This window comes from Eumetopias jubatus, unplaced genomic scaffold, assembly GCF_037043125.1.
Source record: "Eumetopias jubatus isolate StellerSeaLion01/CBP00866 unplaced genomic scaffold, mEumJub1_p1.0 scaffold_4, whole genome shotgun sequence".
Taxonomy (NCBI): Eukaryota; Metazoa; Chordata; class Mammalia; order Carnivora; family Otariidae; genus Eumetopias; species Eumetopias jubatus.
Genome location: NW_028274810.1, coordinates 89,276,638 through 89,294,171, shown reverse-complemented (window position 1 = coordinate 89,294,171; position 17,534 = coordinate 89,276,638). Strand labels below are relative to the sequence as shown.

At 50.5% G+C, this 17,534-nt stretch overlaps 1 protein-coding gene across 1 annotated transcript; it reads right to left on the bottom strand.

The window, feature by feature from the left end:
- Positions 1-838: 838 nt before the first annotated feature.
- IFNLR1 (interferon lambda receptor 1) lies at positions 839-15,288 on the bottom strand. Its single transcript, XM_088022858.1, has 7 exons — positions 15,270-15,288; positions 13,974-14,114; positions 12,614-12,737; positions 6,980-7,164; positions 4,363-4,505; positions 2,762-2,921; positions 839-970 (listed from the first exon to the last, which is right to left on the bottom strand). The coding sequence occupies exons 1-7, from the start codon at positions 15,286-15,288 to the stop codon at positions 918-920; spliced, it is 825 nt and encodes a 274-aa protein (XP_087878984.1). The 3' UTR covers positions 839-917.
- Between the last annotated feature and the right edge of the window lie 2,246 nt (positions 15,289-17,534).

Genomic DNA, 17,534 nt, shown 5'->3' with positions numbered 1-17,534 from the left:
GCTCAGCCCGAAGTCGGTGAGTCAAAAAGGATGGGGTGGCTTCTTACTGCTCAAGCTCATTGACACCAACCCTGGGGTTTCCGAAATGCTGCAAGAACCCTCCATGGCCTCAGTGGTGATGCTCCCAGGCTCTCAAGTCTCGGTGGCATCTCGGGTCCTAGGCAAGCTCAGTGGCACCAGACTTGGAGAGAAGCTGGGGAACAGCTCACCTGGCCATGTAATGCCCCAGCGTCCCACCTCTGAGCTCAGTCTTCCATGGGCTCCCAGCCCCCCAATTGCCAGGACTATCATCCTCAATTTCTGATTCCCTCCCTCCTTCCCCTTCACTTTCTTCTTCCTCCTCCTCTTCTTCTTCTTCAGGGCTGCTGTCCCAGCAAAAGGTCAGTGTGTGAAGAGAAACTGGGGGCTCCCCAGGGACCAGATTCAGCCTTGGTGATGAGGAGCCCCAGCTGGCCCAGGAGGAGAGGTCATCTTTCAGGGGATCGTCCAGGAAACTCAAGTCCTTGGAGAATTCGAGCAGTGGGAGAGGCTCCTGACACCTGTCTCCCACTGGCCCTTGGCCTGGCTTCTTCTTGGCCAAATAGCAAGAGGACCCAGGCTCATCCCAGGAGGAGGAGCCTCCCGTGCTGGCCCAGCTTCTGTCCGAAGCATCTGCAGCAGAGGAGTCTTCGACCTGGACAGGAGGACTCCAGGTGCCACCTGCCTCAGAGCACCCCGGGATCTGGTGCTCCTGCCCTGGGAAAAGGGGTGGCTCAAGGTAGGGCTGAAAGCTGACATCGTCGTCTGTGTCTTCCTCCTCCTCAGCACTGTTTTTCTCTGATCTTGCCTGGACGGTGGCTGGGGTCCTGACTCCAGGGCTCGGCCTGACCCTTCTGGTCCGTTCCTTTTGGGGACAGAGGGTCAAGGTATCCAGGGACTCAGGGCCACTGGGCTGAAAGGTTGCCATGGGGTATCTGTACCCAGAAAAGTCCTGATTTGGGAAGGGGAGAAAAGAACAGAAAATTCAGGCTTTCCTGAAGGATGGGTTCCCCTGACAACAGACCCCAAAACAAGGAGTCAAATGTAAGTAGTTCTGTGGGGGAAGTGATCCCAGGAAACTCCAGTAAGGGAAAATTTAGTGGGGCTGGGGAGAACCACCAAGAGAGGCTGTCATCAGGCAAGTTACCCGTAGAGCAGCTGGGAGCCAGTGCAGACTACGCACCTCAGGGCACCGTCAGGTGAGGGCTGGCAAGGGTGAGAGCAAGGCCAGTTCCCTGGCCGGCCACATGCACAGGCGCAGTGGACACCAGAGGCCAGAGGAAGTCCCCCCGACCGCCCCCCCCCCCCCCACAGCAGGTGTTGGCTGCTGGAAGTTGAGTGGTGACTCTCCATGTAAAGAGCAGGTGGAGGGGTGCGGCAGAGCACAGAAATGTCTAACACAGAGCTTGTAGTTCAGCTGGGATTTCCTTGCAGGTCCCAGAGCGAGAGACGTTACAAACACTCCTGTATGGCAGATACTCAGAATCCATCCTCAAAGCCGAGGGCCCGAGGGCCCTCTGAGCCGAGGGCCCACTGAGCCGCACCTATGGCCTAGCCACCCTCGCCAGGCCCTCATTCGAACAAGTCGGACCCATCTGATCTCTCCAGACTTGCCCCTGTCCCAGCTTCTAAGGGAGTGAGCCAGCAGACAAGTGAGGAGATTCTGGGGTCAGCCTGGGCAAGACTCACCCTCGGTTAAACTGTGAACTAAGTGTTGGGATCCTTCTAAGATTTCCCCTTTGGGCACCACCCTCTACCCCTCCCCTTTCTGGGTACCCCTCCTGAGTCCCAAGGCTGGGGTCTCTGCTCTTGGCACCTGACAAATCCATAGCAGAGATGAAGTTATTTCACCATGGGGACTTATAGCACTTCTCCCTCCCAGGTATATTTGCCATTTGAATTTGGTGCCAAAGGAATGAATTACTAATGGTGGAAATTTAGACATGAAGATAGGAGATGTTTGCAGTCTGGACTATGTTGGCACTCTATCTGATTCATGTCTTTAAGTTCAGCCCCATTTCCTTATTCTTCAACAACCCTCCCCCTCTGTTGCACACACCCAGACTTGCCATACCAGGGCCCACGGCATCTTCGCTCGCTGAAACCAGGGGTTCTCTCTGAAGCGCTTCCAGATCACACAGCCTACGGTAATGACCAACAGCAGGGGAAGCAGAAGTGGTAGCAGCACCAGGAATGCCCAGCTGGCTCCTAAGTAATGAAAAATAAGAACTACAGAAACATGGGGTGCCTGGGTGGCTTGGTTGGTTGAGTGTCTGACTCTCGGTTTTGGCTCAGGTCATGATCATTTCAGGGTCATGGGATTGTGCTCAGCGGGGAGTCTGCTTAAAAGATTCCCTCCCTCTGTCCTCCCTCCCTCCCCCCCCCAGCTTGTGTGCGCACTCTCTCTCTCTCTCAAATAAATAAATAAATCTAAAAAAAAAAAAAAAAAAGAAAGAAGAAGAACAGAAACAATGACCATGGCTCCCACCTATAACTGTATATGTGCTGCAGGTTTCACATGCATTATCCCATGTAATGCTCCTAAGAGTAAACCCATCCTACAGACTATGGAAACCAAGATTCAGAGAGGTGATGTAAGCTACCCAAAGACACACAGTGAGTGTGATTTTAATCGAGGGGAGTCTATCTCTAGACTCATGCCCTTAACCGTCATAGGATGGAGAAAATATGTGCCGGGTGGGGGTGGGGGAATGTCCTCACCTCTGTATCACTTGGCACTCACCTGGGGCCTCCAGGAAGAAGCAGGTAGGCTTGGAGAAGTCGCTGTATTTAGGATCACCAAAGGTATAGATGGTTCTGGCACTGAGGCAATGGTGTCCGCTGGTGGCTGGCTGCAGGGGGATGTGGACTGGCTGGCCGCGGGGAGTGACCGGAAATCGCGTCTGTTTGGGGAGACAGCAGAGGGGGGCAGACCCGCTGTGGGGACAGGACAGGGTGGGGCTGGGAGGATACTCCAGTGGTCCCCGCGTCTTCTCTGCTCGCGTTACGGTTTCAGCACTGGGGAGCACCATCAGCTGGTGTCTTCCCCGCTGAGTCTTGAAGTAGAGACGGTGCACACTCAAGAGCAGCCCTGCCACTCAGGGTCACCCTCGTGTGCACCCCCCAGGGCCTGCGGGTCCCCATTTGGAAGGGCAGATTCCTCAGGCTTTCTGCCCTCAGGGCCTCCCAAGGTATCTGGGAGTAGAGAGCATCATTCAGTCCTTATGGACCCAGAAAACTCTAGGGCTGCTCCGCCCAGTGCAGCAGCCACTGGTCCAAACTGAGATGGGTTCTGAGTACAGAATGCACACTGGCTTTCAAAGACGACGTGAAAAAAGAATGTCAAACATGCCAGGAACTTTTATATTATTTACATGTTGAAATGATAACGTTTTATTGGATGAAATAAAATAGATTATTAAAATGAAATGAACTTGTTTCTTTTACGTAATTTGGTGAGGAACACTTAAAATTACACGTGTGGCACAGCACTGGTCTAGGATGTTTGTGATGCTCTGGGAGGCAGGGACTATGTCAGAAGAAGATCTAGGGTCCAGAGTACGTATGCAGGTGGTCAGGAGTGTGGATGTTGGTGGGTTCAGTGAAAGAAAGAGGGAATAAGAACAGGGGTCAGTAAACTACAGCCCATGGGTCAAATCCGGCCTGCTGCCTTTTTTTTTGCACGCAGCAAAAAAAATTCCCTGGAACACGGCCATGCCTGTGTATCACCCCATTGTCTGTAGCCGCTTTTGTGGGTTAGCGGCAGAGTCCGCTAGCTGGACAGGCCGCCTGACCCTCGAAGTAAGAAAATATCTGCTATCTGACCCTTTCCAGAAAACGTCTGCCAAGCCCTGCCGTCGATCAATGTGTACAGACACACACACGTGCAGACACGAGAAACAAGTCCGAAACTGCATATTTGTGGTAGTCTCTGCGCACTTTTAGTTTCCTTCCTAGAATGTATCTGTGCTTTCTGATTTTTTTGGTAATGAATCCAGTGGCTTGGCAAGCGAGCCTCCTACAGCCTATCATACTTCAATCAGATTTCATTGGACCAAAAGCGTTTCATAATTTAAAAAATATATATTGGGTAGAAAACAGGTGTGCTGTTACCACTTATAATGTGCAGGGGCAGGACGTCCCATACTGGCTTCTTAGGTGGAGAAGGGCAGGCGTGGGCCACAGGCCAATCGTACTGTACAGAGTCAGAGGGTGACTGCCAGGAGTGAGAGGTATGTGGGGTGGGCTTCCTGGAGGAGGTGTGCAGGAAGGAGGCGGGGGGGGGGGTTTGGTGGGGCAGTGGGGAGGGAGGTCCAGCCTGGGGGCAGGAAAGGGGCTTCTTACCTTGTTCCCGATTCCTTCCTTCCAGAAATCCACCTCATACTTCAGATCCGGTGGGGGCATGCAGTGAGGCAGCTGGTAGGTGGCACTGATGCTCAGGATCTCCTCTGTCCAAGTGACTACCAGGACGGGGGGGGCTGGCTCCACTGGCAGAACCAGAACAGGACCTGTCAGCCTCCATCCCCCTGCCCCCTGCTACACACCACCCCCCGCCCCCGCAGCCCAGAGAACACTCCTGGAAGGGGAAAGTGGCTCTAGTGTTTGTAAAGCACCTACTATGCATCAAGAGCCTTAAAGCCATTTTATTTCAGCTCTGCCGTGACCCTGGAGGAGAGATACCACTATTCTCACCATCCAGAAGGGCAAACTGAGGCTTAGAGAGGTGAAATGAACAGGCCAGGCTCGCAGCTCACCTGTCTCTCCTCCCGCTGCCCCTTGCACCTGGGTGCCCTCCCGTACCACTGTCAGAATCCTGCCCACGTGTATCAGCCTCCTACGGCTGCTGACGTATCCCCACGAACAGGGTGGCTTCAAACAACACGCACGCACTATTTCCCAGTTCTGTAGGACAGAGTCCAGGCGCCACTGATAACATATTAAGCCCTGAGCAGGCAGCTGGAGGGAACGGGGATCTTGACCTCCGGGAGCTGGAGGAAATTAAGGGGCAATGAAATATGCAAACTACCAAAACTCAAGAAAGCAAATGAGCAGGGCCCCAGCCGAGGGTGGCAAAAGGCAGGAAGGCTCATTCTGGCTTGGGGTGTGCTGCGGGAGAGCGAGGAGAGCTTCAGGGAGGAGGAGGCAAACACAAAATTAATAGTAATGACAAAGTAACCTCCTGGCTGCATCTTTCCTTCTATCCTAATCTCTTCCCCCTGTTCCCCCAACTATTGGTTCCTCCTTCGCTCTTCCAGCTTGCCTGCCTGGCTGCCTGCCTGCCCATCCTTCCTTTCTTTCCAACCAACACTCCTTCCTTTCTTCCTGTTCCTTCAGACTGTCTTCTTGTCTTTAGGCTAGCCAACCCCCTACCTCCCTACCCTCCTTCCTCCTCACCCGTCCATTCTTCTTTACGCTCCATACATCGCATCGTCTTGTCCTCGCTTCTCTCTTCCTTCCTCCTTTGCCTCCCCTTTCCTCCTGTCCTTCCATCTCTTCCCTCCCCCCTGCCTTCTACCTACCCATGGATCCATCCATCTGCCTTTGCTTCCTGTCCTCCATCTTCCCAGCAACACACGTGTCTTTCCCCATAGCCTCCTTCCATTCCCTCCTCCACCGTAACCTCCTGCACCCCCTCCGTACTGCCTTTCTTTTTACCCATCCATCTTTCTCCCTTTCTTACCCACCCAGCCAGCTTCTCCTACCCAGGTCAGCTCTCCCTCCTTTCTACTATCCTCCCTGGACAATTTCATTCAAGCCCTTCCACCTCTCTCTCCAAGCCTTATTCTGCTCTCACATATTTTGAGAAGACTGGGTAGCAAGTTACAGATCTCAGCTCCGTGAGGCTATTGTTGGAGTATTTATCTTTTCCTTCTTACCACCCCACCTCACTCCTGGTCTGGTCTAGTACCATGACCAAGGCTAGAAAGATCCAGATTCTCCTTCCATTTCCACCCCTTATTAGCTGTGTATCCTGGCAAGTTCCTTAACTTTTGTGAATCCCACTTTATTAAAAAAAAAAATGGGTTAATGAAAATGAACCCCACAGGTGTGTCGTTAGGATTAGAAATAAAATATAGTGGGGGGCGCCTGGGTGGCTCAGTTCGTTAAGCGACTGCCTTCGGCTCAGGTCATGATCCTGGAGTCCCAGGATCGAGTCCCGCATCGGGCTCCCTGCTCAGCAGGGAGTCTGCTTCTCCCTCTGACCCTCTTCCCTCTCGTGCTCTCTATCTCTCATTCTCTCTCTCTCTCTCTCAAATAAATAAATAAAAAATCTTTAAAAAAAAAAAAGAAATAAACTATAGTGGGAAAAGAAGAGTGCTCTCCTGGCTCAGCGTTAACACTGGTGATTTCTGAATGTGGGACACATGGCGGATGCTTTCCTCTCTATTTTTCTCTCCTTCTCTCCCCTGCCCCAATTTCTACAGTGTACAGAAGTTACTTTTGAAACTGGAATTTAAAAAAAATTCTTTTTTTTTTTTAAAGATTTTGTTTATTCATTTGAGAGAGAGAGCACAAGTTGGGGGGAGGTGACAAGGGGCAGAGGGAGAGGGAGAAGGAGACTCCCCACTGAGCAGGAAGCCTGACGTGGGGCTTGATCCCAGGACCCTGAGATCATGACCCGAGCCTAACGCTTAACTGACTGAGCCACCCAGGTGCCCCCCAAAATTGTTTCTTAAAGAGAATTTGAACATAAAAATAGGAGTAAGTACATAAAATGCCTCGTGTAGTTCACGACTAAGGTTGTGTTCGCTAGAAGACAAAGAACATCATTAGGAGGAGTGCAAACGGAATTGCTGGTGCTGGCAGAAGTCCCCTAACCCCCTGCCACGGAGCCAGGCTACATGCGGCTGCCCTCCGCTTTGGGGAGGTGGAAGACAGCAGTGTGGCCGGGACAGCAGTGCCACTTAGCCAAGTTCCTGGACAGGGAGTCTCCCACCGGCTCCCTTAGCCACAGACTTACCTTCAAAAAGGTAATCCAGGTACTTGGACTCCACCGAGGGGGACCTGGCACTGGGAGAAACCGCCCATACACGCCCCTTGAACTTGTTGTACAGGTCTTGCTTCTCCAGGCACATCAAAGAACATGCCAGCTCTTTGGTTCCTGCACACTTCTTCACTTTTCGCCACCGTCTGGGGGTCGCAGCACTGAGGGAGGAGACAGGGGAGCCTGGGCTGTGGACTCTGCCTCTGGGGCAAGGGAGCTTAGCAGACACATCCTCCCTTGTCCCTCCATCTGCCCGAATGTCCGCTCATCCGTCTGTCCTACCGTAGCTCAGACTCTGGAGAGTCTAGTTAGGAGCTCAGACTCTGGAGAGAAGCAGGTGGTGGGATCCTGGCTCTGTCCTTCACTAGCTCTGGGGCCTCAGGAAGTCAGCCTCCTCATCTTCCTGCCTCCCCAGGGCCACGTGGTGGCTGCTATTGTGAGTGCTAGCAACCAGTTCCCACATTCTTCCTTCAGGCCTTTCAGGCCCCCTGCTGAATGCCAGGCATCATGCTGGATGCTGTGTGGCTGTCAGAGGGGAGACGCAGGTCTGTGATGCCAACCTTCGGACAACACCGGGGTCCAAAGAAGGGATTTGCACACTGGGCAGTATCCCTGGGGACCTGGCAGCGCCTGACAGGTCCTGCCCTCGGGAACTTACGTTCTGGTGGGAGGGGGAGAAAGCCAGTCGTCCCATCAGTGAGGTAAACCTGGGAGTGGGTAAGGGCAGCGGTAATGAGGGATGTGGGAGGGCTGCTTGCCAAAGGTGGTTCCGGAAAGGCCAGGAAGGTAGTATTGAGGCCTCGATGGCAAGGGAGCCAGGCGTAGGCTTGGGGGAAGGGATGGCAAAAGCAGAAGCCTGCAGTGGGAAGGAGCTTGACCTGTCCAGAAGAGAGCAAGATGGCCAGCTTGGCGGCAGACTAGTGGACAAGGGAGGGAGAGGTGTGGACAGTCTGGAGAGGTGGGCAGAGGAGTGGGTGGGCACAGTAGGTGGGGCCTCCGCATCCTGGTAAGGAGCTTGGATTTTATTCCAAGTGTGCTAGGAAGCCCCTGGAAGGTTCTGAATAGGGGGACTGAGGTGACCTAATTTCTGTTTTTAAAAGATCACTCTCGGGGTGCCTGGGTAGCTCAGTTGGTTGAACATCCGGCTCTTGGTTTTGGCTCAGGTCACAATCTCAGGGTCGTGAGATCAAGCCCCATGTTGGGCTCTGTGCTTAGTGGGGAGTCTGCCTGAGATTCTCTTCCTCTCCCTCCCCCTCTGCCCCTCCCCCACTGGCTCTTGCACACATGTGTTCTCTCTCTCTCCCTCTCTCTCAAATAAATAAATAAATCTTCAGAAAAAAATAAAGGATCACTCAGATAAAACCAGCTGGGGGGCTGCAGCAGTCGTCTAAGGGAGACCAGAGGTGAGGATGACGAGAAGGGGCTGGACTGGGGGTATATTTTGGAGGTAAAAGCAGATAGGACCTGCTCAAGGACTGGATGTGAAACATGAGGAGAGGGAAATAATCCACGGTTACTCCTGGGTTTGGGACCAAGCGATACGTGAATGGAGGAGGCTGAGATGGGCATAGGGAGAGAACAGATTTTTGGAAAGAACTCCTCTGTTTTGTTTTTTGGTAGAGGTATGGTATGTTAACATTAACAATAAAACTATAGGAAGAAACAGAAAATCCACAGTCATAATGAGAAATTTTTAATACACCTCACTTAGTAATTGATGATTGAACAAAGAAAAATAATTAGCAAATATAGAAAACACAGAAAAAAAGAAAAACATAATTATCAAAGTTGGTCTAATGAACATAAACAGAACTGAACTAGTTGAGCCACACATGAACCATCAACAAAATATTAACAAAAATACTAGCACATAGTCCTATTGGTTTAGGGCCCCACCCTTATGACCATATTTAATCTTAATTACCTCGTGAAAGGCCCCATCTCCAAATACACTCTTGTGGAGGGGGGGCGGTTAGGATTTCAGCATATGAATATGCCGGTGTATGTTTCAGTCCGTATCAGGGCTGTTATGAATTAAACTGGTATGAATGTTCATGTACAAGTCTTTGTATGGACATTTATTTTCATTTCTCTTAAAAAGCTTTAGGAGTAGAATCTGGGAGATTTGGTAACTGAAGGTGAAACTTGACAAGAAACTGTCAAGTTGATTTCCAGAGTGACCGTACATTCCCACCAACAATGCACAAGAGTTCTAGTTACTCCACATGTTTGACAAAACTTAGTATTGTCAGTCCCTTTAATTTTAACCATTCCAGTTGGTGTGTGGTAGTGTTTCACTGTAGCTTTGATTTGCATTTTCCTGATGACTAAGGCTATTGAACATCTTTTTATGTGTTTTTTGGCCATTCAAATATCTTCCTTTGTGAAGTGACTATTCAAGTCTTTTCGGGTGATCTGTTCTCTTATTATTAAGATGCAGGAGTTCTTTATCTGTTTTGGATACTAGTCCTTTTCTAGTGTATATATTGTGAATTTTTTTTCTCAGTAGCTGGCTTTTTCATTTTCTTCAGACTTTTTTTTTTTTTAAGAGTAAAAGTTTTAAATGTGATGAAATCCAGTTTATTAGGTACTATGGACTAAATCCCCCCCCCCCAAATCATATGCTGAGGCCCTAACCCCCCATATGACTGTATAGGTCCTTGGAGATAGGGCCTTTCAAGAGGTAATGAGGATTAAATGTGGTCATAAGAGTGGGGCCCTAAACCAATGGGACTTACATTCTTTAAGGAAGAGAAAGGGATACCAGGCATGCTCTCACACAGAGAAAAGGCCATGTGAGGACAGAGAGAGAAGGTGACCATCTGCAAGCCAAGGAGAGAGGCCTCAGGAGAAAGCAAACCTGCTGATGCCTTGATCTTGGACTTCCAGCCTCTGAAAGTGTGAGAAGTACATGTCTGTTGTTTAAGGCCCCCAGGCTACGGTATTTTGTCATGGTGGCCCTGGCTGATTAAGACAGATTTTGGTACCATAAATGGGGTGCTAATGTAAGAAATAGCTAAAAATGTGAAAGTGGCTTTGCAACTGGGGAATGGCTAGAGGCGGAAAGAGTTTTTGGATGCATGCTAGAAATACCCAGAGTGCCCTGAAGAGACTGTTGATAGGAATATGGAGTCAAAGGTGGTTCTGGGAAGAGCTTGGATGCAAAGGAAGAATATCTTACTGGAAACTGGGGGAAAGGTGATCCTTGTTATAAAGTGGCAAAGAACTTGGCTGAATTGTGTTTTGGTGTTTTGTGGGGACTAGAAGTTAAAAGTGATGAACTTGGATATGTAGCTGAGGAGATGTCTAGGCAAAATGTTGAAGATGTGACCTGGTTTCCCCTTACTGCTTACGGTAAAAGGAGAGAGGAGAGAGGCATGTAGAAAGCACTGTTAGGCAAAAAGGAACCAGAACTGGAAAATTCTCAGCCTATGCCTATGGCAAAAAAGGGAGAAAGTAAGTTCTAGAAGGAACACCAAGGGTCAGGGTGTGGCTGGGAAATCATTTGATAAGGAGATCATGGATGGGGCTCATGGACTTAATTAGCCATCTCAGTAGAAGCCAGGAACAGAGGTGGGATTAGAATTATCTTTCTACCTACCTACCTACCTACCCTACCTACCTACCTACCTACCTACCTACCTACCTACCTACCTACCTATCTCACCCTGTTTAACTGAAAAGATCAAAGTAATAGCTAAGTAGTGATCAGCACAGCTGGCCACACTGTGTTCTTTAAAACCATTTTCTACTAAATGGAGAAATGGCTGATTCAGGTTTTAGGTCAGGGATTGTACAAATGAGCCTGAAACATCTTGGTATAACAGCAGTAAAATAATCAAAACTACTAGCATCAAATTAAAAGGACTCAGGAGCTAACTTGAAAGGATTTTCACTGGCCAAAGATGGGACAATTCAAGCTTTAATGAGTAGACAAGTTGCAATGGATTGAAACCATCAGATGTGTTTAAGTACTTGAGTTCATAAGGATAATAAAAAAAAAATCAAATCAATTGCCTTTGGGAGATGACAGGGAACCAATTCATGATCTTGAAAACTTGCACAAAAAAATCAAGCATTTGTCCTGTTTTGCCTATCTGAATAGTACACTGAATATCAAATACCACAAGAGAGGAAGCATCTCTTTGTAAAAGAATTCCACCTAATAAGTGAAAAAAATAATACAAGTAGAATATCATCATTTTAGAATCCTCACAGATAATTGAAAAAGTATAAAAGAGAAAGACATATAATATCATAAAGGTCTGGAGGATGGACTTTCAACTCTAATCAATCTAGCCCGCCCCACTATTCCCAGCTATGTGACTTTGAGCAAAATATACTCTGGGTGCCTCCATCTTCTGCCCTGCAGGGGGCAGGTACCACGCCCCTCCTCCCGGGGCTGTGTGAGAATAAGGACAGTTAATGTGTGGACACAGTGCCTGACACACAGCAAGCACACAGTACATGTTAGGTGTTTCCTGCCTCCTGATACATTTCTGTACAGTTCTTTCTTTTGAAAGCTCTCTGGCAATCTGCCCTTTTCCAAGGTAGGCCCCCCTCACTCACATCTGGATGCTACAGAAGGAGGGACCATGAAAGAACAGGAAGCACATAAGCTTCAGGGTCAGACAGACTGGGGTTTTTCTTCTGGCTCCATCCCTGGTTTCCTTGGGCAAATCATAGCACCTCTCTGAGCTCAGGTTCCTTGTCTCTAAAATGGGGGAAGTGCAGCGCTCAGTCCATTAAGTGTTCGAGTCTTGATTTCGGTTCAGGTCCTGATCTCAGGGTCGTGGGGTTGAGTCCCGGGTCGGGCTCCATGCTCCCTCTGCTCCTCCCCCTACTCACACCCTCTCTCCCTCAAATAAATAAACAAATAAAATAAAAATAAAAAATAAATATAAGTAGGGGAAGTGCAGTGCCAGCCTGGGTATACAGGGAGGAAGAAGTGAAACATTCATGCAAGACGTTAGCACTGGAATAGGTGGGTCCTGCGTACTCGACACTTACCTCCCCTTCCTGCTTCCTCCTCCTCACCCATCCTAGATGAGTCCTCTTGACTATCTGCTTTCATCATCTTACTCTCCTGCTAAAGAACCTCAAGTGCTTCCTATTTAGGTGCAAAGATCAGCAAATCTGCTTCCACTTTCAGATTTCTCTGGATTAGTCACGGCTGTCCGGACTGGACTGCGGGGTTGAGAAGGATCTCAAGGCTCCGGAGGGAAAAGGGTGATCCTCTAGCGACGCCTACCACAGGCCCTGCAGGAGATACATCTGCCCTCCCTTGTCAGCTGGAACAACTCCAAGCACCTCATCCAGGCCCTGGAGAATTCCACCCTTGGGCCCTTGTAGCTCTAATCGAGCCCTGTTTGACTCTTCTCAAAGATTCTCCCGAGCCCCGGCAGACCCAACACCTGTGCACTGTCCCCTAATCAACACCACTCCCACCTCCAGATCTTTAACAGCGCTCTCTCCAAACACCTGCCACATGCTGTCTCCCATGGGACACAGAGAACCAGGAAGCTGACCACACACCCTCCCAGACAAGTCCCTCCAGCCTCTGCCATCCTCCTCAGGCTCCCAAACACCAGACCGGAGGCTCCCCTCTACCTTTGATAGGCCACAAAATAGGTCACATTCTGGGAGTAGCCAGGCCCTGGGAGCCACGTCAGGTACACGCTGAAGTCCCGGGAGAGCAGCGTCACGTTCTGGGGAGGGGCCAGATGGGGCTTCCCTGTGGGAGAGAAAGAGGTCATGAAGCCTGGAGCTCCTGGCTGGTCTTGACATGGGCCATTTGGAGCTGAAGAGCGGTGTGGTGGGCCGTCAGGTGCCCGGTGAGTTTGAGAACCAGGAGTCATCTGGGGTAGCTAAAGCAAAGGCGACATGATGTAGGCTGGGCACCCAGGGTCAGGAGTCCAGTCACAGCTGGGCCACCGATAGCCTGCACCGCAGCCCCTTCCCCTCCCCAGGCCTCTGCGGTCCATCTGACAGCTGAGGGTTTCCGTGGAACACCTCCGAACAGGAACCATCTACCATCTACTGGATTTGCCGGACTCCAGGAGGGAACAGCCCTGAGGGTCTCAGGAGCAGGTGCTCTGTTCTTTTCTTAGCCATGTCCCCGGAGCTTGCCTGCCATGGTCCCTGGCACAGAGTAGATGCACAATACTTGTTGAATGAATGAATATTGTGATAATTTGGATTATTCCAAAGGCCTCCCAACTGGTCTCCCTGCTTCCAACCTTGTCCCTTCAGTCCATTCTCCACATAGCAGCAAGGGCTAAAATGAAGTCAGATCAAGTCACTCTTCTGCTTTAAACCTTCTAATGGCTTTCACTTCATTCAAGGTTAAATCCAAAATCTTTATAATCTGCCCCCCCCCACCAAGACCTACCTAATCGCACTCACTGCTCTCCCCCCGGGCTCCCTGCTCTCCAGCTACACTGGTCCTTCTGCTGTTTCTAGAGCATGCCAGGCACGCTCCACTTCCACCCCTTTTCAGGAGCTGTTCCCTCTGCCTAGACTGGTCCCCTTCTCTGGATCTCTATCAGACTCACGCCTTTGCTTCCTTCACATCTCTGCTCAGACGTCACTGTCTCAGTGGACTTCCCCTAACAGCGAGGATCCAGTGTCATATTAATGCAGGGGACAGTGCCTTTAGGAAACCTTAAGCAGGACTTTATAAATCAGCGCAGGGGCTTTTTAAACTGCCACTGTCTTTCCCTGTTCACCGGGAGTTGCATTGGCCCTAGGAAACTGGATCAGTTTCGTCCGGGAAAGGAATTTCAAAGACTCTTGTCTCTTTCGTCCCAAGTCCCAGTTTCAAAGACAACCGGTGGTGGCTGGGCGGGGACGATCGCGCCTGGTTGGCTGGCTGCGGGCAGGTTGCGGCCACCGCCCTCCTTCCAGGAGCTCCGCTACCCGGGGTAGGCGCCCCCGCGGCTCCCGGCCGCCCCGCGAGCCCCGCGCTTACCTCGAGTGGACTGCAGCAGGCACAGCAGCAGGGAGACCCACCGCCCGACCCCCGCCAGGCCGGCTCCAGCGCGGCCCGCCGCGCGCCGCCAGGTGCCACCTCCGCGAGCCTCCGGGCTCAGAGGCCCGCAGGTTGCGGCGGCTGGCAGCCAATGGGAGGCCGAGTCGCGGGCCCGGGGCGGGGCCCGGCGGGGGCTATTCCTGGGGCATTCCCCCGGCTGCGAGCGAGCCTGGCCGCCGGCTCCCCGCGCCACCCCCGCTCCGAGACCGCTGGTGGCTCCTCAGGGCCTGCGCTGCGCTTTGTCCGGCCCGACCCCGGGCGCTGGGGGGGTGGGGGGGTGGAGCCGGGAATCAGTAAATCCGTATATGGGGGGAGGGAAGGGAAGGAAAACTGCTTATTACCAATAACCGCAGTTTGGAATTCCAATATGGGACTTTCAAACAGGACTAAGGGAAGTGTTCGGAGCCAGTTTAACAACACAGCCTCAGACACCATCGGCGGTGTTTGAGCGTGGTCTATGTACCAGACACTAAGCCAAGCACTTCCCACACGTTATCTACTTTAATCTCTCTGAAAATCTGGTGCGTCCGTCCTGTTATTCTGTACATTCTTCACCCGGGGAGTGGCAGCCTCCAGAGCTAACGGACTCGTTCTGGGGAAAGTTGGTGCCTCCGACACCAAAGCCTTGGTGCATTACCAGGCACCTGAAGAGTAATCACTTCCAAGCAATGGAAACAGCCTCACCGCGGAATAGTCTACTCTCATTAAAAAGGATGTTGCCCAGGGATATGTAATGACTCGGGGATGTTTGCAACATACTCAGTAGGAGAAAAGCAAGTAGCAAAATATGGCCCCATTAAAAAAAATCTGTATGTTCGTAGGCATGGATAACAGATCGAGGATCTATACCAATATGTTTGTGGTTGTTAATTTCTGGGTGGTGAGGAGATACATATCATATATATGAGATATAGATATATATATATATATTTAAATTTCTTCTTTCTGCTCATGTTTGATTCCTAAGTTTTTCAATAATTTATATGTATTGCTTTTCCAACAAGATTCTAAAAGCAATCATTGCTCTCCTTTATTAAATGTTATTTTTTCTCTTTCCACCACTCTCCAAGGAGGTATGGCCTCCTCTTTACAGATGAGGATGCTGCCATTCTGAGGCCCAGAAAGCTGATGCAGGTGCTGGATTCTGGGTTCAGGCCCAGGCCAGACTCCATGACCACAGCAACTCTGGGTAACTGCTTTGTCCACTCTCTGGGTATCAGTGACAGATGGGGTAACCGTTGGTCAGCGTGACCATGCCCACGAACTAGGAGTAGACCCAGAGCAGAGAGAATCCTGGGCTCATCTCTGTGGCAGATGCTGGCTCTCAACTTGTAGCCCAGCAGTTCTTGGTCGAGAGAATGCGTTTTCACAGAACTTGGTAGATCTAAAAGTTGCCTTGAGTTTGGTCCTGGGTGAAAACATTCAGAAATTTCTGGATGGTTCTGAGATTTGCCTCATGACTTCGGCTCAATTGGCACGTCTTAACAGGGTCTCACAGGGACCATATTTGGACCTCAAAGGCAAGGAAGATGAAAGGATCCCTACGTATCTTTGAATCTCCTTTTGAGTCAGAGATTCTGTCTTCATCCAACCCACTGCAGCTCTTTCAGGCCCAGAATCCCACTGAACTGGGAGTACCTTGGCAGTGGGGACAGGGTGGTGGGGAAATGTTTTCATCTGCCACCTGTTCCCCCCACTTGGCTTGTCTGAATCTGGCACCTGTTCTTTTTGACGAAATCTGCCACATGCTTGTTCTCCGCTGTTCCCTCTGATAAGGAAAATCTGTGTCCTAAGATGGCCAGCCGAGCCAGCGGGAGAGTCCTAGTCCTTGCTCTGGGGCTCTTCCAGGTTCTTCTCCCTGCTCCGCTTCCCGCGCACACCAGTCCGGGCTCTTCTCCCTGCCCCGCTTTGTGCACGTGCCAAAAGTGCCAAGTATGTGGAAGTAGAAGTGTATAAATTGCCCCCTTTGTTTGTGCTCCGTGCTCAGACCTTTGGAGACCACTTTCCTCTGAGCCCAGCAGAGTTAAATAAACCTCCTGTCCTCCAAGATCTCCTAGTGCCCCTTGGTTCTTCCGTTGGGGGAGCCAGTCCAGGTTCTATAACACCCCCCACCCCAATCTCAGGTTAGGAAATCGTGTGTCTGGTTGCCTTGCTGTATCAACGTGAAAGGACATTTTGAGACCACAAAGGTCAGGCTCGTTGCATTTCTCAAAACCTTCAAAGAAGTCATCTTGGTTGTGGGCCAGAAAATCTCAGCCAGTGACCACAACCTAGCCTCTACACAGGTCCTCAAAGTGCTGCTTCAGTTTCTTTCCACTCTCTCAAATACTGAAAATGAGGCCATTCTGGAATAAAATGAGCATATTTCTATTGAGATCTCTTTATCAAAAACAGCATTTGAAGGGCACCTGGGTGGCTCAGTTGTTAAGCGTCTGCCTTCGGCTCAGGTCATGGTCCCAGGGTCCTGGGATCAAGCCCCGCATCGGGCTCCCTGCTTGGCAAGAAGCCTGCTTCGCCCGCTCCCTCTGCCTCTGCTTGTGTTCCCTCTCTCGCTGTGTCTCTCTCTGTCAAATAAATAAATAAAATCTTTAAAAAAAACCAGCATTTGATAGCATTAAAATTTATTTGAATCCTTGTTACACAGCAGGTACCACAGTTTAAGTATGTTTTAGTATTTGATCCTCACAACAACCCCATGAGGTGGGTGTTAGTACCCTTTGAACGGATGAAACTCTGGGAGGTTCCACTGCTTACCCAAGGTCACACAGCTAATTAGTCACAGGGCTGGAATTTGGACCTTGGTCTGGCTGTCCTCAAAGCCTGTGGGTTTGAACTTCTGCTATTCCTCCTCCAGATGGTTAAGGGCAGACAAAAATAAAATTCCCCAAGCTTGATCACTTTCTGATTTGCAAAGATCACAGCATTAAACTCTCATGAGCGCTGGGATGTTGGCTTCCTCCTTGGATTAGATTATCAGGTAGAAGGGGTGGTGGCAAGGTGGAGGTTGGGAAATGTTTCACAACGGGGCTTGGCAGGTGGGAGGAAGCCCTGCTTGGTAGCTTTTGTGGAGGCATGAATACCTCTGCCATAGTCCATTTCAGTGTGAGGTCACTGAACAGAGTTGTGAAGAAATGCTCCCAATTGGTTCTTCTGGGACTATGTAAGCCGGCTTTTCCTCAGGGTGGAAGAACTCTCACAGAGCTTCTCCACGTTTAGAACAAAGCATATCCCAAACCCTAAGTGGCAATGTGGGGCTTATGGTCCACAGCTGGGGGCTCAAGATCTCTTACACAAAGTCTAAGTTTACAACATGGCCTCCATGTCCGCTTTGAACCTCTCCTCTAGTTCTCCAGACTCCAGCCTCACAGACAGTCCTGCTGGTTTTTTTCTCTCTCCTTTTCTCCCTCCCTCCCTACCCCCCCCTTTTCTCTTTCTCTCTCTCCTTCCCTCCCTCCCTCTCTCTCACATCTCCCAGCCTTTGCCCTTCCCAGGTTTTTCTCC